The sequence below is a fragment of the Helicoverpa armigera genome, chromosome 10 (assembly GCF_030705265.1).
Source record: "Helicoverpa armigera isolate CAAS_96S chromosome 10, ASM3070526v1, whole genome shotgun sequence".
In the NCBI taxonomy this organism is placed as follows: Eukaryota; Metazoa; Arthropoda; class Insecta; order Lepidoptera; family Noctuidae; genus Helicoverpa; species Helicoverpa armigera.
In genome coordinates this window covers 8,222,998-8,245,230 of record NC_087129.1, presented here as the reverse complement: position 1 = coordinate 8,245,230, position 22,233 = coordinate 8,222,998, and the positions used below count along the sequence as shown (strand labels likewise).

At 36.2% G+C, this 22,233-nt stretch overlaps 1 protein-coding gene across 7 annotated transcripts in view; it reads right to left on the bottom strand.

The window, feature by feature from the left end:
• Positions 1-22,233, bottom strand: part of LOC110378445 (proton channel OtopLc) — a 79,505-nt gene that overhangs the window by 39,960 nt on the left and 17,312 nt on the right. Inside the window, exon 1 of one of the 7 annotated variants that reach the window (XM_064036494.1) lies at positions 4,120-4,405. The exons of the other annotated variants lie outside the window; for them this stretch is intronic. Within the exon in view, the coding sequence (XP_063892564.1) occupies positions 4,120-4,214 (95 nt within the window). The 5' untranslated portion in view covers positions 4,215-4,405. Of the gene's footprint in view, positions 1-4,119; positions 4,406-22,233 lie in introns of those variants that run through there. 7 annotated transcript variants of the gene reach the window in all.

Sequence of the window (22,233 nt, the reverse complement as noted above, 5' to 3'; positions counted from 1 at the left end):
TTAGAAGACAGTCGCAGATAAGCTTTGTGGTGAGAAAGTCGCGATATCTTGCTCTGTGATTGGAGTACAGCACACTATTCTCATTTATTTCTTTGGTGGAGTAACTATTATTCATTACACTATAGTACTGAGTTAATCACGAAAAAAAGCAAAAAACTGAAATTTTAGCATAGAACGAGCAAACTATATAAAAGTATGCAGATGAATGATGATGGCTGCGACAAAGATAATAAAACTGTCTGGGTAGGTAGGTAAATAAAGGTATGCTTGGAGTTTAGAGTCTTGGTGCCCCAGAAGTTAAAGCATTAGGTGTGCAGCTGTTTCAATAGCAGCTCAGGCCAAGTTCAGAGCAATTTCAAACTTATATGTTTTACATTCTAACTGTATCTTGGTAGCCAATTTGTAATTGAGTAAAGGTAAAGAAAAGTATCTTGAGGAAATCTTTACTGAATTAATATGACTTCCATGAACTAATGATTATCCTTTGAAAGATGTCCACACATGGTTGAAGACATCCACGCCGTGACCCAAGGTTAAAGCACGTTCCCAACGTTTAGAAGCCATTTATGGATTAGGCACTAACTATTCCTTGATGGATCTATTGTATTCAACCAGCACGATTGTATGAAGGCAATTTGTGAACGTTACTAACTATTTTGAACTTGAAGACATACTTATCTGAGGAAGGTAGGTATGTGCCTTAGAGAATTTTACTACATGGAGACGCCTTTCTATCTGCCAAGGGTGCGAAAGCGCCGCACATAATAGTACCTATGTACATTTGTCGTACGTCTTTATGCGCGTGATTGTCTAAATTTCATCATGTGTTCAATGCTCCCATAATACAGGATTATGTAGTTTGGGGCCAATTGTAAAACTTCTTATACAAAGTTTTGTAAAATATACGAGTTTGATGTGATCTCTCTACTCGGAAATTGTCTGACATTTTCGCATAGATTTGTTTTCATGGCGGTTCCTGAAGGTTTGATGTTCTAACACACAGTTTATATTAACCTGTGAGTTATTGCAGATATGCCTATCAGCTAATAGCTTTTAAATTCTTTTCCTATCCGTTAAACATGCAAACAAAACATTAGTCTTGTTTATTGTATATATTTCATACGTAGCGTGCTTAATATGCTTACGTTTAGGCTTATTAATACATTATGTTGTAGTAAACTATGTAAAGCTCTACTTCCTCGTTGGTCTAGTAATTGTAAAGACCTCCGTGTCAGCATGAGGTCTTGAGTTAATAGTCTCTATTGTGGCCAATATTTTTTCGGCAGCTGAAGAAAGAAACTTCCTATTATTTTTTAAAGAAGTAAGAACCTATCAAATGAATAGGTGGTCTATCTAGCTGTAGCTGAATATGTTAGGTAAGACGTCTACTTATGCCTTTGGAGAAAACAAGCACGATAATGAGCATGAAAGGTGCTCTACATGTATAAAGAAAAAAATACGTCTGAAAGAAAACATAGTCTAAACTTTCTTTTTTCTAATTCCAGGTAAAACCTTCCCATGTTATGAATATTAAAATATTTGAAAGGGGCTTTCTGGACTCGCTGCAAACTCTCAGAAGCTTGGAGCCTTTTAGCATCCCACTTAAGATCTTAAAGAACCCAATTAAATATAAAACGCTTATAAAAGGAAGCTTCTTGCAAAAGGGGAAATTTTTGGCTTAGTTAGTATACGAAATGTGAAATTCGCTGACGAAAGATAACATACTGCGTGACGAGGGCGTCTGGTCTTTGCAGAGATTTGCCAAAAGATATTGATCTAATAGAATTGTACATCTACTTATTTTTAAAAGAAGTTTGTATTCATATGATAGCAACGTTTTTTTTATATCCAACGTTACCTACATTATTATACCGTCAGCATCATCTTATATTCATAAGTTTGAAATAAGCTTCTACCTACAAAAACGATCTAAAAAAATAGAGCAAAAGAGATTCTCAGTGAACACGAGACTCCTTGGTAACTTTATCTTTTATAGTTTTTTTTTTTTTTCATTTTAACTTCCTGGCTGGAAACCTGTGCAAGTCCTTTTTGTGACAAACTTTTCTTGACTTGCTCAGTTCTCTGCATCTTTATCCGACAGTTTGTTTTTTGTTGACTCATGTGTCTGTTTTATCGAAATCCCTACAAGCCATAAGTAGTCTTTTAGAAGCTATAATGCTTATTAACATCCTGTCTTAACAAAGTCAAACCCATACAAAGGAAACAAATTGTTTCATGTACATTATCATATGTCTGCGCATGTTAAATGACGTATTATGATAATTTGACGTCTGTCTGATCCAACAGATAAACTGTGTATACAGTTTTGTTGGACATTTTATATTTTCTATAATGTAAAATGTACCTTTTAAGCAATAAATAAATAAATAAATAAATTTAATTAAATGCTACAACTTCAACACAAATCGTCCAAAACAACACAAATTAACAAGGCTTACCAAATTCGCATGCGTTATTAAATAATTATCACTATCTCACGTAGGGTTGCGTGCCACGCTCACATACCATTGCATTTTAAAATTAATCGTGGCCACCCCTGTCAACACCGAGGTCAATAACCCCGCGTATTTAGAACGAACAATGTTTATAAAGTTAAAGGAATAGCAGGAAATAGGGCGAGGGGCAGTCGGAGGCCGTAATCCGACATTCAACTGTTTTTGAATTACAACACGCATCTATGTACCTATCTGTTAACGGACTTTCTGAGATAGAAATTGACATTAGCCCCATACGAGTAATGTCAAATTCCTATCCCTGGTAAGCAAATCCACAGATGGATAGAATATTGGGATCAGTCATAAGTCAGCTTTAGTATAATGGGTAGCGAAGTTAACAAGTGACATATTAATGTTGCGTGTCGGAGGCTAAAGTTTGGACGCAGATTATCACGTTTGTAAGTGAAACAAGGAGGTGACATGGTTCATGGGATAGTGTAGGCGCAGGATGTTTTATGAGTGGGTACCGGTTACCTACTTGACCTAAATGTTTTTAATATCTTTTGTAGGTTAAGGGACACGATCATTGTACAGCTTTGTATCACTGTTGTAACAATTTAGAACGACTTTTGATGTTTATCACTAAATAAAACCCTATATAAAAAATAAAACTTTTTTAAGGAAAGAAAGTCCTAAGGAAGCACTGCAGGTGTAATAAAACTCAGGTGCAAAAATGCATGCTGTTAGGTACTATTTTAACACGCTCTACTTTCTTACTTGTTACACTTTAAAATAGTAACACAAGTTTAAACTTATACCAACAAACATGAGCATTATTTTGTTTCTAACTTATACGTAGACCCGGCATAACTTATTATTCAGAGCATAGCAAAGTAAACAACGGAGTAAACTAACGCCTCGGAGCACGTAGAATTTCCGTATTACACCCGTTTACGGCACGGATGGCGACCGTACATGAAAATATTTGAGTAATAATTACAAAATTAGGTTGGAACTCGTTAAAAAGTCGACGGTACGGAACGAGCCCTCAGGGAATGCTGGTCACTTAATATACACATGCATGCTTTTTGGGCGTCGGAACGCACGTTCCAATTTCAAATGTTTTGTTTTTTTTTGAGAAGCATTAATTAGAGTATTCGAAACTTGAAACCTCTTATTCGAAATTCGAAGCTGTTTGTTTTTTATTAGTGTTGTCCACTTAAAAAAGGATTATCAACACTATTCTTATTTCAAACGAAAACAATCGATAGTTTGTAGAACAGTTGAAGCGCTTAATAATGCAAACTATTCCCGTAAACCGATCGATGTTACTGAACTGTCGTTTTGTCTGCTATAGATAGAATTTGTATCAGTTGTATTGTATCACCAACGATGGCGCGGAAAGGGATACTAGCAATTTATCATTGAAACTCAGATTCACTTTGAATGTGAAGCGAGATTAGATCTATCCTATTTGTGAATGCAAAGCAGACAAACATATTTCAAAAATAGTGAGTGCATTCGTCTGTTCGTTTCGAGTTTTCAAAAATACAAAGGTCTAACAATGCCGCTTAATTTGTATGTTTTTTTTATTTCTCCAAAAGGCAATTTCGCCACTAAAAAAAGGTAGCACGAACTCCTTATCTTAACCTCCTCCACTAACCTGTCTGGCTGAACTGTAACGACCACCACGTCGCTCTTACCCGCCTCACACCCGACGCCATTTTCCGTAATTTTCATTGTCGAAACTATCTCCATGCAACCAAATCACTTACAACTTTTTGGGTACATTGTTGTTATTAACAATGATTTCTAAGTAAACTATTTGATACGACATTTTTAGTTACAAGCTTTCATAGTGTCAAATATGAGTGATAGAAAAAATCAAAGCACGCAAATTCGTCGCAAGCGCAGTGCAGACACTGAATTAACCGCCGACCCGAGGGGATTAACTGATCTAACTCAATGATACTCGGCTGGGTTGCAGCAATTTCGTAGTGCTATTATTGCAGCCATGAGGGCAGGACACCGGCTCTCTGGCGAAATTAGTAAATAGACACTTGATGGGGCCAAATGGGCAGTGCCCGCGGCGAACGATAATACCATATCAATTTGTTAACTTAAACTGACGGATGGTAGGGTACACTGGTTGTGGTTAGCACTTACATGTTTTATCAAAGTTGAAGCAACATACTTACAATTTAAACTGTGTAATACAATGATTTTAAGCTGTCACATGTGATAACTTTCAATTTTGATTTTGAATTGAAGTGCATGATATAGGTATATAATAGTATGTAACTTGAAAAGTTCGAAGCCAGCTATGTTAGGATTCCTTAAGTTTTACAAAAAGTTCTTGAAACAAGAAGGAAAACAATGCAATTTGCATGTTCTACATTGAAAGCCGAGAAGGAGTCTGCAAAGCTTGAGTGTGGTTTCCCCATATAAGTTGAAAAGATTCGGTAATTTTGTATTGGATCTTAAAATTAAACAACTTAAATAATAATTTTCCATTTCAAAAGGGTGCTCTTAAATCTCCATCAATGAAAATACATCACACTATAGCAAACTTAATTGCTCTTCATCAACCTACGCATATGTAAACTTTAAGACGTATTTAGGGATCGTATTTTGCATTTAAATTAAAATTATTCAGGGTTATGGGACGTTTCTTGTTCCTTTGACAACTAAATATAGACTACACAAGTACGCCCGAATCCTTGGGAGGAAAGGTACGGTATTGTGAGAATAAGATTAATCAATTTTAAAGAGGTACTTAGAATGTAATTATATAAAGTCCTTAAGTTCCCTTAAAGCATGGCGTGTAGGTGGTGCCTTGAATTAATTAAAGTTTATTGTTGAATGTTTTCTATTCGTATAGGCATTTATTTAAATTAGATACGAGCTATCCCAAGCAGTTTCACCCTCGTGCTCGTGCTTCATCGAAAAACTATTGGCCGACACTTTACTAAGCAGTTTGTGAGGGCTCTACCAATACTTACACAGCAACAACTTTCAATATAGAAAACACGTAGGTGCTAAGCAACAGAACCTCTCAAAATATCAATCATGTATCCAAATCGAGTAATCGATAAAAGCACTCGAGCACTCGAGCTTACGTAGTGAAATATCGGCAAATTCGCACATCGCGTCATGGAAAATTCGTGAAGAGTTGGAATGTGGTTGAATGTCACATGTCGGAGTCACGCGGAGTCGATCGAAGGCCGGAGGGGGACGAGGGAAGCGCAGAGGATATTGTCGATTTCAATGCGCCGGAGACAACGCAATCCGTGATCAGGGCACGTGCAGCTAAGGGCTCGGAAGTTATTAGTTCATGGTGAAGAAGGGAAATGACTAGTCCTGATATTGATTATTTTTATTTTTGATGACAACTGAGCAAACTGGCAAGGAATCGGAGCAGTTTGGAAAGGATCTTAGTCCTTACAAAAAATATACGTACAACTTTTTCAAACATTATTTCATAAGTATATACTTGTGCTAATGACTCGATAAGTACCTATGTATATCGTTTTTGATTAACATAATACTCATATAAAACGAACTCCTTAGAACAAGGTAATTTCCTGCAAAGCTAACTTTGCTTGCATATTGTAAAGTGGGAGATGTTGGCCGCTACAAATCTTATTTATAACGACACGAAGTCGCAGATGTTCGCGACGACTGTAGCGGACAGAAGAGCCCTATTCTGTGTGCGAAGGGAAATTATCTTTTTATGCGTGGAACTGGAAGGTGGGAATAAGAGCATGAAAGTAATGTTTAGGTACCTTTACTTTTTCTTTCTATTTGAATTCAATATTTCTAGTAGAAACGTTGTGCTGACTATTATTTATAGACACGTAAGGGTTTTGACTAAATAATGTACCTGCCTACATGGCACTAGTCTATTTGCCTTACCACAATCGGTAAGCAACTTTACAAGGCATAAGTTATTCAGAAGGTAAATAGTTAATTCTTAATCATCACTGGACAGAGGGTCGACAGCTTTCAGCACCACTGACATTTACCGAACTATACCTACATTATTATCCCACTGTATGGTCCCACCAGGTCTCACCACGAATTATCTGCAATTGACAGCTGTCAGTTTTCAAGAGATGATATAATTTTTTGCACTGACTGCGAGCAAGTGTCAACTGCACAGAAAAGGTCAGATCATAGGCTGCGTAGAAACGAAACTGACTATCAGCTGCCGAATGTCAGCATCTATGCATAGGGTATTATCTCATATCGTCGGTTAGATGTGAACGAAAAAGTGAAAACGTGTGGAAATACAATAAACGCGTAATGTTCGCAGTTTGGTTCGAACGCAGCCTCAAATACTACTGTGATCTCGCGAAACTTTACCGCTGTTTCAGAATAGAGGTGCTCCATCATGTCAATATATGTTTTATAGAGCTCATGCATCCTGCAGGAGGCGACGTAACTGCCGTGAGCAAGGAAGTGTACAATGTAAGAGGATGCCGCTGTTAGTGCCTACGTTTAAATATAGATTGCCGCTTGTCTAGCCGTCTTAATCTTTGGTTTTGTATGGTTTGTTATAGGTGTTGATCATAGATTATTTTGAATTATGGTTGGTTTGAAAAGAGGTGCTAACCTAGGTATCACTCGCTTCTTTCTATCTTAACTGCCCCTACACCTACTCATTTTTGCATCCAGTAAGAACTATCTACTATGCTTTCATAAGAAAACTGTACATGCCCTTTTTCCTCCATTTATTTATATTCACATAGAACTGACTTCAATGCGTACAGTTGACTATATCGAAACATACACAAAGAAAAACATTCGATATTGAATTTGTGAAGGTATTTTGCTGTATTTATCACTTTGAGTCCTTCCTCAAAGGGCGACAAGCGACCTGCTTCAAACGGGGTATCCTTTGAACCACCATTAATGTATTCTGAACCCTATTCCTTCAGTGTATAGGTTGATATTATTCTATTTAGGTTATTTTGCGAGGTTCCCATAAATCGCTTAGCAGCAACGGACGGATGTATTCGTTACGAATACAAGTGGATATTTACATAATGATTTATCCAGTTCAGGCGTCCCAGCAAATTACCACTACTCGTGTAGATGTGCGATGAACTTCCGTACTTGTCTTTGACCAGAAATCAATGTTGAGTAAATCCTCCTCAACGTTTTATAGTCAATAGGATTCCTTGGTCGCAACCAGTCTTCGAAATTCAAAACCAACATAGGATGGAAACTTCATCATCAATTCATATCTTGTAAACAATGTCACCCTCATAATTTATAAAATTATCAATAAAGACCCAAACACATCCCTTTTAAAGCCCTAATCTACAGAAGTGGTGGGTCATAATCCGGAATTTATGTCCCAAACGTGGGCCAGACGCCTCACGTACTCCACAAAACTAGCGGCATACAACCGTACAACTCAATAAGGCGTAGCACACACGACGCTCGAGATGTCTCCAGGGCCCTCGACCATACAATGGCTGCCCGACACCCAGACTGTCTACACTCACCTCTATATATCGCACTAATGACGACCTACGAGAGCTAATTACGTGTAGCCTTAGCGCTAATTAGAGTCGCGTGTGTCTGATCTTTCGGAATTAATTAATTTTAATTTTGAAGCATCATTACGCCTAAATATTACGATGTTGAAATGTGTTTTAATTAATATTTTATCATTTTTTACAAAGTTTTAAGTGATTTCTAGCACGTTGATGTGGTATGGTGATAAATTAATGTCAAAGTATTAAATAGATCTTAGTAAAAAATAAACATACTTTGCTTTCTACAAAAATACAAGACCAATTTATTCAGTGTTTACAAAAAATATTGATCAGCGAATTCTCACAAGGTTTCCTGTACCTAAGTATGTTAACTTTATAAATCGTAAAATAATTTAATGTGTTAAATTTGTGCAGAAAATCATAAATCAAACTATCGATAAACCACATCAAAATCAAATAAACAAACTGCTTGAGAAACTGTTTACGTTATTAATTTAAAACGTGTAACTTAAGAACCTCTCAAGCGATACGCTGTTCACAACATATTGCTTCTAAAGTGGTTTCCACAACAACAAATGGAGGAAGAACCCCTTACATTTGTAGCTCGTATTTCACTTGATTTATTTTTACAGGCGCTAATATATCACAGGGACCGAAATAGACTAGCTTCGAATCTGGTCCTACGATATTATCCCTCACATAGTATTCTCTATTTTCTCACAGAAGGTCTGTCACACACATGTGCGGACAATTAATCAGGTTCATGGACACGGCCAAGACATCTGTGTGTACCTTTGTCGAAATGTCAATTAGGTAATAGTTACCGACCCGATAACAGAAGGACCAAGATAAATGGAGTCAAGTAATAAAAAAAACCGGCCAAGTGCGAGTCGGACTCGTGCACGAAGGGTTCCGTAAATTACAGTTAAATCAACCTATCTCAAAAACTATAAGAGATACTTTGATCAAACCAAAAATCGTTGAAAGAGTTAATTAGCATGCATCACCTCTATTTTTTTTAGAATTTTATACCCCGTAGTTATAAAAATAGAGGGGGGGGGACATACTTTTTACGACTTTGAGAGCTGATATCTCAAAAACCGTTCACTTTAAGAAAAATGTTTTTTAGAAAACTTTATATCATTTTAAAAGACCTTTCCATTGATACCCCACACGGGTATGTACATCGAAAAAAAAAATTTCATCCCTCAGTTACATGTATGGGGGGCCCCACCCCCAATTCTTTTTTTTACTATTTAGTGTCATATTTTTGTAGCGGTTCATACAACACATATTCCCATCAAATTTCATCACTGTAGTACTTATAGTTTCCGAGTAAATCGGCTGTGACAGACGGACAGACGGACAGACGGACAGACGGACAGACGGACATGACGAAACTATAAGGGTTCCGTTTTTGCCATTTTGGCTACGGAACCCTAAAAAGCACCTGCCTATACAAGATTTGGAAGACAAAGTACTTTTCGCGAAAATCAATCAACGCGATCTTGTAGATAAAACGAGGAAATTTAAGGAAATGCTTTAGTAAAGGTCTCCTCCCACTTCGTTTTTGCGAAGCCAAACTTGTATAAGTTTAGATCGTATCTTTAATTAAATTCTTGTACTTTACTGCTTCTAATTTATGTTAAAAGTACGATGAGATTTTATGGTTTGCAATCTTTTTAATTCAGGGTAATTTGATTACTCATGATGTTTAGTAAAGTAGGCACTGAGTTATCTATACTAATATTATAAAGAGGAAAACTTTGTTTGTTTGGTTATAATGGATAAACTCAAAAACTACTAGACCGATTTTAACTATTCTTTGACCATTAGAAAGCTATATTATCTGCGAGTATCATAGGCTATATTTTATCCCGGTGCGGGCAGAAGCTCCCACGGGACGCGGGTGAAACTGCGGGAAAACGGCTAGTAAAATAAATAAAGTACCACACACCTACTACACAACGGATCTTATACGCGTACCCTATTAAAAATATAGATCTTACAGAACCTTACTTATTTCCCACGCAATAAAATACTTTCTGCATTCACTATTCACTGCTTCAGTTCCAATTAAGTTCAGAATACAGTGTCCGACCGCAAACACGTCGAGAGCCATCAGCCGTAATGTGAAGTGACATTGATTGCGCCACTAACACTTTAAACCCACTAACAGCGTAGTTTTCGAGATCTTAACTGACCCCATAAATATTTACGACGATGCGACGCTCCAATTCATTCACACTTGCAGCTGGTTGCACTGGAATGTAAGATGTTTGATTCAGGAAAAGAAATGTCTTCTCGTAACACTTATTGAAAAGTACGTATTACAGATATTTTTAACATTAACATATTTGTATAGCCTTCATTTTACTCAATAACTAGAAAAAAAGATGAAATGAAAAAAGTTTTCTTTTTTTAACGACACATCTTCATATGATTTTTATATTAAAATACCTACTTACATGCTGTATTTGTATCATAGATTAAGTATTCAGTTAATATTATTGCGTAGGACTTTAATATTTTGGTCTTATAGTCGGAGCATACCAGTTATCAACTTTCAAAAGCAACCCATAGTTCACAAGTTCACACCCCTCAATTTCTCACAGATTGTAAACGTAAAGTGTCAACACTCCCATGCCACGTCGAACTAATTGTTTATTTAGATTTGTCAGCCCTTTGCTCTCTCGTTGAAAGCTGTCAAAGAAATAAAAACGAATATCGAATATAATGGTCCGTTAATTCGTTTCTGAACGTTCTGTAAAGTGTCAACTGCAGATGAATTTGTATCCGAAAGGTGTATTCAGCCTAATGAAAGTAATTTTTATTAAGTAGAAATGTTCAGAATTTAAAATCGATCTCAGTGGCGTGCACTTGGAGAGGCCTATGTCCAGAATTTATGTTCAAATAAAATAAATTAAAAGCATTATTTATGGATAGTGTACCTTGAACAGATCAATGGGCACAAAAGGTCAGGTATTACAGCAAGGAATTAGAAGCATTAAATCAAATGAACATTAAAAGCGCTTGAAAATGTTCACTCAACTAACGTATGAAAATATAACTACGCTCTCAAAGCACTAGCATGTACGCAGGATAAGGGTGAAAAAAGGGAAAAAAATCTCCGCTTTATGAAGTACGAGGCGTTAATTATACGAATGCTTCTGTGTCCCATCAAATTCGTGTCCCTCGGCCAAAATTTTCAATTTAAACTCCCCGGATTTCTGGGTTATTAGCGGGTCTATATTATGTAGATGCTTGACTCTATAATCCCTTTATCAACTTCCAAAATATGGAACGGTAACATTCATTTGTTTTTTTTCTGTTGTGTAACAAAGTATGTACCTACCTACTTGGAATTACTGCGCTGGCTTACACAGCTACTGAACCCGTGTGTTGATAAATAAGTAAATGCATATGTAACACGATTTTTTGTTCCCACTTCAAAAACAACCATCCAAACGAGAGATTAACCATTCCTTTTACAAATCCTCACCAGCGACATATTACAAGCCGTCACAACAAAAAATATAGAAAAAAACAATCTCCATATTGTTGGTTCGCTATCCCAAAGGCTTAGTTTTTTGGTTTTGGTAGTAAAACAAGATACCATGACGTATAATTTGCCATGTCTGTCTGTCTGCCCAGACCTGTTATTGGACTGTTCCGAAAAATGCACGCCCTTATTCTAACTAACAACACGTTTGCAAAGGGGTTCTTTGGTGTTTATACTCAATTTTAACAATAGTATTTATGTGTTTTTTTTTCAAAATTCTCTCATTTTGCTTAACACGCGTGCAACTACTCAAAGTAAAATATCAAAATATACTACGCGCATCTCAAGTCATGTTTTAAATTGAAAGTCTCCCCTTTCGACAAAATATTCCGAAGCATAAGCTCGCTAGATTCCAGCCCAGTGAACGTGAAATCAAACGTCTCATATCGTTCACATCTAATTCCTTCACATGGCCTCCCAGATTTTACTCACCTACATCTCATGTTTGTCTATACACCTACACATTTTAATCATTTACTAGCTTCACCCGTGTCTTGTGGGAACCATTAAGCACAGAATAAAATAGCTTATAGAATTTTTCATATATTTCATAAACGACCAGAAAACAGTAGTTCCTGAAATTAGCGCGATCAAACAAACAAACACTTCAGTCTTATAATATTAGTACCCACCTATACATTTTACACAACACTATCACCATCCGTACGTTCAAAACATTAGGTAGTACCTATTAGGTAAGACAATAGCTAATAGGACAATATCTAGTTAAAAAATAAAATCGTATCGTCTCATATCGATACCTACTTAGGTAGGTATCAACTATGTCTCAAGAACTCTTTCAATAGCTCCAATGCAGTCAATTATTAAAATCTATAGACCGCTACTTGAATGCGGACTATCTCAGCATCTATTCCGTCTCCTTATGCTAAGGAATTTAGTATCAAAGGAATTAATGGCATCTTTAAGCGCTTATGAGAATGTGCTCTTAATTACATTCCTTTTGTTCACGTGAATAGAGGAGGCGACATCTTTTTAATTTATCTTTGATATATTGCAAGTCAATAGCATTTATGAATGTATTCCGAACTACTTTATTTTTGGTTCATCGATGACCACTGTAATTTTTGTTTTGGCCCTCCCATTTATGTACCTAAAGGTAGCTTATAAAGAACCATAGTAAAACTAATTCGTTTACATTGGCTAGTTCATAAATATCGGAATATTTTAAAACAAAATTATCATACAAGAAGGTATGATACCAATTTAATGCTCTGTTGACTTATGAACTATTTATATGTAAATTGTCTACCCAAACCCAATCATATTAATGAAGTCAGTATAAAATGGTCCTTTGGTCCTACGATCCTGGTCCTTTTCATTATATATGCTTTAAAATTCATACAGAAATTAGTCAAGCTTCTGCCAGCGGTTTCACCCGCTTCTACTTCCCGTACCAGGATAAAAAAGCCTATGTCATATTCTATATACCTAATCTACATTATCGGCAAATTTTATAAAAATCCATCTTGTAGTTTTTGCACGAAAGAGGAACGAACATCCATACATCCATACTGCGGATTACATCAGTTGATGTATAAAGGTACACAATTTATATAAAGCTAATGTTGTCAAATTCTAATCTCTAATCAAAAGACCACGGATCCACAGTTAGATAACTTAAATCTGGACGACCCAATCTTTCAGATACCTTTAACCCGAAGAGCACCTAACCTTATCAAAGTGCAGACTGAATCGATCTCCACCGGTCACGTGGAAAGCGAAGATAAGCAAGTAAAGGCTTTACTGTAAAGCAACATTGACCCAATCATTGTGTAGGGGTGAGTCGTTCTGACACCTTATCTACCGAACCATCTCAAGCGGGGGATGTTACGAACCAATTTGTCGTACTCGTCAAATTGGAAAATTCAATTTGAAATGTATTTGCTTGCTGTGATCTACATTGCTTTTGGAAATTATTTGATTTTATTTGAAATGACCTTTACATTTTTGTTTATTATTGGAAATTGTTGTTAAAAGTTAGTGTGCTGTGCAAGCATTATTAATTTATAAGTATACTGATTCGAGAAAAAAAACAGAAGCTACTTGCGCGATTAATTATCGAAAGAGGTTATTAAATAAAATAAACGATTTATTTTAAAAAAATATCCAACTCAATACAATACGACACAGTAAATATAAATGTTACATAAAAATCAAAGCTGAAGAAAATGTAAATAGGCAAGTTTTCCTGTAAACAAAATTTATCATAAAGTAATAAAGCTACTTTTTTCTTTATAAATAGCCAATGTTCCAACAATAGAACATTGTCTATATCTCTGCGGGTATTCCTTTTGTGAACCCAATGAATAAAAACAACAGAAGTATCAGTCTATTAATAAATATACCGTCACGGACGACCTTTGAAGAAAATCACTAGACACATATTTTGGTTGAATAGGTTTTCTCATCTCCCATTTTTGGTCATGCTTTTCATTGACAGTATATCATTATTTTAGTTTGAAGTATTTAAATAGCTGTTATAGAATTATGAAATTGGGATTACAACTCGAAATTAGTTACCACATATAGCAAACTATAAGAAATTATGAAAAGAGAAATTCTTCCTTAACCGTCTCCTGGCAAGTTCAAATAAATGGTTTACACTGACTTAAAGCAGTTGAGCTTGTTACAAAGTTTAAGCTGTGGTCCTTCTACACGCAAATGTTAGCTGACGGCACAGCACAGCCAAGTCGTGGGGCGACTCGGTTTCCGCTACATAAACCGCGAGAGGGCGCCTCCATCGATCGGCGAGGTCTTCCCTAACACAAGAATGTTACCTATTCTAAATGTGATAAAATGTTGAGGTTCGAAACGTCAATTATGTGGAGAATTTTAATAAACAGAAAATTTTAATTCTTTGAAAATATTTTAAACATTAAACTTGTTTTGGTGACAAAATTGAACGGTATTTTGATTTACATTTAAATATACTTACAGGTATCTTGAAACTAATTGGAATGGCCAATTTATCATAAAATATGTCGCAATAAAATACATACGCAGCTTCCTAAACCTCTAAATACCCAACCACAAATAATACACGAACAGCCAAAAGTTAATACAAACGCTATTCAAATTCTCTCCGAAGCTTTAATCTGTTAAGAAAGTATTAGCATAAACGAGATAGCCTGGCCTGGACGTGAACAATGCAGATCTAACTGTTGCCACCCCCAAGTTTAAATTATACACCACGCTATACGCTAAGGTATTGTTCTAAGTGGTATAAAGAGAGAGGTTGGTCTGCAACTTTGATAATATAGTTGTTTCATTGTATTGTGTACCTAGTTGAATAGAATATAAATATATAAATTGCATTTAAATAGGACAGCGGTTTTTAGTCCTTAAGTTAATTCTCTACATACCTTTGAGTCAAATTGATTTCATTGGTCCCTTAAAAATAGCATAAAAATCTTAAATTAAAACAAGGACGCCAAAAGAAAATAGTTAAGAAAACCTTTATTGGACTCTACCAAACAGATACTCGTTATTACTTAAAGCAGTGGAGTACTGTATCAGTTAAAAACAAATACTGACTTCTAGTTCTATTTAAAGAGTTCCATTAAACTTTTTTCCAATTAATCTCCTCAATTTTGTTTCTAAGTCCTTGAATAAGAAACAATGTCCGCGTCTGTATCAAACGGAATATCAAAATACCGAGTCGTCTTTTGTTTCAAGCGAGAAAAATCTAATAAACGTTACCGCTGCTCAAAAGACAACCATTTCTCAAGAAAGATTTATATGTAAATGATATTACAACGTGACAGGAATTTCGTAATTTTTCTCAAGAAACATCAACGTCACTAGAATGTTAAAAACGGGGAAATTTTAAGATACGTCCTGAAGATTTATGAATGCTTTGGAAGAAATTTGGGAAGGAATTAAGGAATTAAATTGAATTAGATTCTCATTATCGTCGCTTCAAGTCAGATTTTCACATCACCCTCCTCAATATTTCTGTTTGTTCGACAATGTTGGTCAGACGAATACAATTCTTGTACTTTGTCCATTGTATCCAGTACCTATCCTACCTATATGGTTATGAAAACCACACAATAGTAGGAACTGCGCAACACAGTTAATTGGTAAACCGATTGGGTCAATATGTTTTGTCTATCAATTCGGTTTTGATGATCAGGTTAACCAGTCGACACCGCAGTTGCATTACGACACAACATTCATGGGCCAAAATATTTGATAAGCTTACTAGCTTAAAGTTTCATGGTGGGTAATGATAACTACATTACATTTAAAAAAAATATTGAGAATCTTTCCCCTTTTTGGAAGCCAAAAAAAGTGATTATGTTTCTAGTTTCTAGCCAGTTTTATAATTTACAAGTAGCAAGCTTTTAATCTTTTCATTTATCATCATAAAAGCTAATACTCGTATGCTAAAACCCTGACACAAAATGATCCTGTAAGTATCCCACATCTGATATAACATAAAATTGGTCCTAAAGCAACATTTTATTATCCACATTCTACTTTATGTTATCCGTAAACATTTGGTTCCGGATAAGTAGATTCGAAGAGTTATACGGGAATATAATAATTTTATTTGTGGAATAAATATCGGGCTACCGTGAGGCATAAATAGGATTAAATACTCTTTGCATCCATTTATGGCCGATCCCAATAATATATCTACTACTTGTTTTACTAACCAGAGATAGGGATTTAACATTACATGTATAGCTATTGTCAAAAATCTACCTAGTAAGCAAATCAACTTTAGGTAAACAGGTTTTCTGAACTTTTAATTTTGGAAAACTTCCGTTCCGAAATTAAGTTTCGAAGCGGGTTTATGACGAATGTTTCTTTCTATAGTTGCTGATTGCCGGTTTATAGTCTTTGTGAAACGATTGTTTATTCTCAATGTTTGCAATGCATTATTCATTCAAGCGAAGAAAAGATAACAGATAAACACGGCGAATGTTATCCGCTTCATAATAATAACACCGACCTCAATTTGAGTGGAAGAAAAGCAATAGAATATCCGAATCTTTCTGTTATTTTACTCAGACTATCTTATTTATTTTTTATTTATTTAAGAACTGAATTTTATTGTTTATTAGTACTTATTGTTTATCTACATGCTTATAAAGAAGCTACAGTCAATAATTCAATTCAAGTGTTCACAAACTGTCTATCTATCTCGAAAAACTCAATTAAACACAACATCACATTTATGTACTCTCTCACTGATTGTACAACAGCGCAAAACACCGCTCCATCCATTGCCTCCTTGATTTGGGCATAAATTTGTGTCGTCATTAAAACCGCAAAGCGCAAAGTCGACATTACCGGGGCGCTCTGTGTTTACCGGTAATTACAGAATCTCGCTTCAAAAGAAGTCAGGATTACCATACAAGGGACAGTTTTGCCTAGTCACTTGGTATAAATAGATCCCTGCGGTACGCCGTTACAATGTTTGATTTATGACGCTGATAGCCTGTTGACTAAAATATGGAGGCGGCACATGATAGGGGAGGATGTACGAAAAGTTATTTTTGAGCGTGAAACTACATTATTTTTGACTGTATCGGGAATAGTTGGGGGTATGCATCGTTGGGATATTTCCGGGTCGAAGGACCAACATTAAAGTTTGAGCAAATTGTAGGCAACTTCGGAGTTGGGGACAGTTTCCAAACAAATCTATTTTTTACAAATAAGGACTTGTATTTGGTATGCACATGTAAGTAAATCAAGACCAATCCGGATACTGGTTGTAGGAAATAAAAGTAGAACGCTCAAGACATAAATTATACTTTCTTGTTACAGAAACATACAAACAAAATTTTATTAATCGAACGGAACATCGTCCGGTCTAGCACTTCCTATAAAGCTGTGAATACATTATATAATAATATTCTATTCGGCATGATTCATCAATGGTGACTCATTGAAATCCAAATTTTTACTCACACCCTTCCTGGCTTAGCATGTGTCATCATTTTTTTTTGTTGCTAAGCCGTTAAATTTAATCACTGAAACAGTTCTAACAACATTTAATTATCTCCGATTACCCATCTGTAAATAACTTGTTAAGAAGAGATGTCTTGACAAATTAAAGACTCTGTCTTAAAATAGATGTTGAGCCAAAGCTTCCGACTGTCGAAAAACAAATATTTTAAGCTGAGAAGGTCAGAGTTCGCGAATCGTAAATAAAATCTAAAAATGGATGATAGTCAACACAATTCAGACCTGATTGAAAATATGAATGAATGATTTTATTCCAATTTATTTTACTATACCTTTTTTCTATGTCATGATGAACGTTTTAATACCTTACAAAGTTGACTAAGTAAATAACCATTGGTAAAAGGTTCTTTAGTAGTTCTTATCGGCTCTTGGTGCCGTGACTTTTAGTAGTAGGTACGTAATGATTTAGACAAATCGCTTTTCAATAGAAACGACGTGTGTGTTTTGGTAAGTAGAAGATTATGGAAGCTTATAAGTAGGAGATTTTAAAATTGTATACATTCAATTTGATGTTTCAATCGTTTGTATACCTACCTACCGCTCTGATCGTGAAGTTATCTGATTACTATTTAATATAATAAACGAGAATCTAATTCGTCATAATAAGACAAAAAAAATCTGGGTATTAAATAGCGAACAGACAAAAAAGTAAAGCTAAAAAGACGTAGCATAACAGGAATTGGAAACATGCACAATTTATTGCGAAACAAAATAACCAGTAAAGGCTACATTGGTTTTATATCTATTTATTCGCGGCATCTTAAACGTGAAGCCGAAGAAATTTGAATAATCACAACGGCAGCTGTGCAAGCGACGACCAAGAATATCGCTTTATGGTAAGCTAAGCTGCCAAGATCAACTCGGAATCCTAATGTAAGAGTAGATTGAATAAACGGCGCCTTTGTCACACAATCCTGCTTTTAATTCGAAGCTTTTGACGGAAACTGGATTAAAACACAATTGATGATAATTTCTGGGGCCCGATTCTCCTAATTTTACTTAAGCGACCTTCGATTGACGTTCGACTCGATTCGACTGAGATCCAATCCCGACTCGATTACGATTGAAGCGTATGTGGCATTCCGCTATTTTTTCTTTGAAATAAACGTTTTTATCCTTTTCTGTCATTCAATAATGAATCATTTTGTCTGCAAATGATTTACGATTGCAAAATGATTGTACAGCAAACTACCGCATAGACCAAAATCATCAAAATAGCAGACCAATCGCACACCAATCAAATGTCAATCGAATACGATTGGTCTTTTATTAGTAGCAGAATGCCCGATATGGTTAAAACTGCTATTACGATCATATTGCGATTAGATTTCTATTCGATTTTGACATTATTAACTTAGGAGAATCGGGGCCCAGGAATAATGCTAGAGGTTTAAATACTTTCTGCAAGATTAGGATTAAGTTGTATTAATTGTAAATAAAGATACATTGCTTAATGCACATTTGAAGCGCATATTTCAGTCGTTATAAACCTTTCTACACTCGGAAGTCGAGTAATGATAAAACAAACACCATTTCAAAAGAAAGTAAAAGGCATCTGCTACATAAACGATTCATTTTTAATGGTGTCCAATAAAACGTCCAATATAAGGTAAATAATATATTACGTCGGTGCAGTAGCAGCTGTTGCGATGTGTTCCTTCGTCCGCCAGTGAGCCCCAAGCAAGATGCGAAGACGATATCACTGCATAAGATTTATGTAGAAGGTCCACTATCACCGAGTCATTAAATCCTTATATCACAAATAGTAGATCAATCAATAGCAATAAATCTCTTCGTAGAAAATTATTAAGCTGAAGGCTTGTTCTGCCAATAATGATTATGAATACCTGATGCACCCAGCAGATTCCAGACAGACTCATAAAATTGTTCTGTAAACCACTAAAGCAGAGTTAACCACTACCAAGATTTCAGGTCATTCGTGGAATTATTAAAGTGGTCCTTCTGTACGCAGACATTTTACGACCATCCTATTCCGTCGCAACAAGCAACGCTTCCCTAGGCAACCATAGGACCACATTGAGAACTTCAAGCTATTTGGGTACCGTGGCAAATGAAATAAATGAGATATATGATGCGGTCACGGTGCTCCAACAAATTTAGTTTACGCAATTCCTGGCAAACTTGGCTTTATTAGCAAAGTTAGAACATTTCCACGAATTTCTTGTTTTGTTCCCGCTTGTTATTCAGCTTTTAAGTAGGCTCTCATGCAAAATAAAAAAGTACTTGATGTCATGTTTATGGGTGTATTTTTTCAAACGCCATCTTGATTCTATAAGTGTGGGACTATTGGACTTTGTACAGTTTCTTGACTAACTTTTCGCCGTCGAAAAGGTAAGAAAATCCAAGAGCGATGACCAAGAAGTTGTGTCTAGTTTGTACAAAAGTTTCCACCCCTAAGTTAACTTCGTCGTCGTTTCGACGGATCGTTCAATGATTAAGATTCATTTGGTGGACTTTTCCTTTTTGCTGGATAAGGAAAAGGTGAGGAAAAAAGGGACATGAGCGTGTTCTTGATTTCGAAATTGTTTTCTGAGAATTACTTTGGAAACTTCTCTAAGCTCTTATGGATCAGTTAGTTCGACTTAGTTTTTTATCAAAAAAATCTTCTCAAATCTGCAAGCTAATTACGTTTATTTCTGTAACTATAGATATTATACAAGATTCCTAAATTGTATCCTTATGGTCCACCGGAAAACCATTGAACGAAGTCCTAAAGTATTGTACGTCGTAAATAACTTCCTTCCTCGCTGACCTGGGATATAAAGAACAGACCTTTAGCGGTTTTTTCATCCCACGCAAATCGTAAAAGTCGCTCAAGGGAATCGTTTTTGTTATACTCCCAAATAAATAGACCGTACACAGAAATATGCCCCTGCTTAGCAGTGTCAAGTCTACCTTACAAAAGATATGGGAAAAAGTTATTTTGTAAGAAAGAAAGTGTTACATAGGTACTTAGGTATAAGAGTATATTAGCCGGCTACATATTTTTGTTAACCGACACCGCTTTCAAAAGCTTACGATCGTTTATTTTCCCTTAGGTTTATCATATTGCAATTGCAAGCCCGAAGCCACCACACGAGACGTGCATCAAAACCAAACCCTGGCAACGTGTCTTCACAATATTAAACACACTAGCTTTCCGCCCGCGGCTTCGCCCGCGTGGAATTCGGTTATATTGCGGTATAAATCACAACTATAAGAAAACTTCTCATTCCCACGGAAAAATCTAAGAAGCGCGATGTAACGCTGGATAAGATTAGTTATTAAACCAAAACTGAATGGTACACTATATTATACGTTTTCCCTTGTGGAGCAAAAACATGCAGATTTTGGGCACTGGAAACCCGGGAACACGCTACATAGAGTTGACCATGGGAAAAACAATGTTTTTCTAAGTGTACTCCAGCAACCCTTAGAGTTTGGCCTTGTGCTTTATTAATGGTCATTGCAAATGAAACCCTTATAGGAAATTGAAGTCTTTTAAATTGAAATGGGAGGTCTGTTGGAATAATCGGAATCCGAGGAATGAGTACACTTTCACCCTTTGCTGCGCCAGTTAAAATAGTGGCTGTAATAATGTTCCGCCCAAGCTGAGTGACACGCAGCCTGGTACCATTACACAGTCTAGGGGCATCGAGATTACGCATGAGCATCACCGGAACACCTACTTTTAGTTTTAATTTATGAGAAGGCACCCCAGATAATTCCAAAGAATTTAAAAACTCCACAGGATATGAGGCACTATGTTCTGTTTCTATCACTGTGTCTACAGATAAATATTCAGTATTTTCTCCCATAACTTCATTCAAAATATTTTCATTTATTTTAGTGACCGTTTCATTTTTTGGTGCTAATATTGCGCGTTCGCAGAGCCATTGATCATCATTTATATGAGCGTGTAAGTCAGTATAAACTTTTGCTACCAACTCCGATTCGCTGCCCACAACATTACAAAACTCTTCCGTTAAAGTTATCATTCCCTCTGCATCTACTGTCATTTTCCCATCACCGATTTTTAACAATGTTTCCGCGTAATTACCCGATTGAATGTCATTGAATAATCGCACTCGCATGTTTGTGGTTAATTTAAACTTTATGACATGGTCCCACAACTTGGAAGATTTTAGGCAAGCTTGTATTTCATCTGCTGGAGTCCCCCTTTGTATGACTGGCAGTGTTTGCCGGAAGTCACCTGCTAATAAAACTACCAATCCTCCCATTATGCTCTTGCAGTCCCTTATATCCTGCAAAGTCCTATTGAGAGCTTCAATAGCTCCTTTGTGCGACATGGTACACTCATCCCAAACTAACAGCTTACACTGGCGCAGCATCGCGGCTCGACCACTATTTTTACTAAAATTACAGATTGGGGATTCCTCTTGAGCAAGATTTAGAGGCAGTTTCAAAACGGAGTGCGCAGTTCGTCCTCCTGTGAGCAGCGTGGCAGCAATTCCAGAGGAAGCAACGGCTACTGCAATGTTTTTATCCTTTCTGACATGAGCCAGAAGAAGATTCAGTAAAAAAGTTTTTCCAGTACCCCCCGGAGCATCAAGAAAGAAAAGTGCGCCATTCCCTGACTCTACGTAGCGTGTTACTTCGTCGAATACAGTTTTTTGCTCGGGTAACAATTGTGGGACCATGTCATTTACTTGTTGTTGCAGTATAGTAGCATTATAATCTAGCTCTC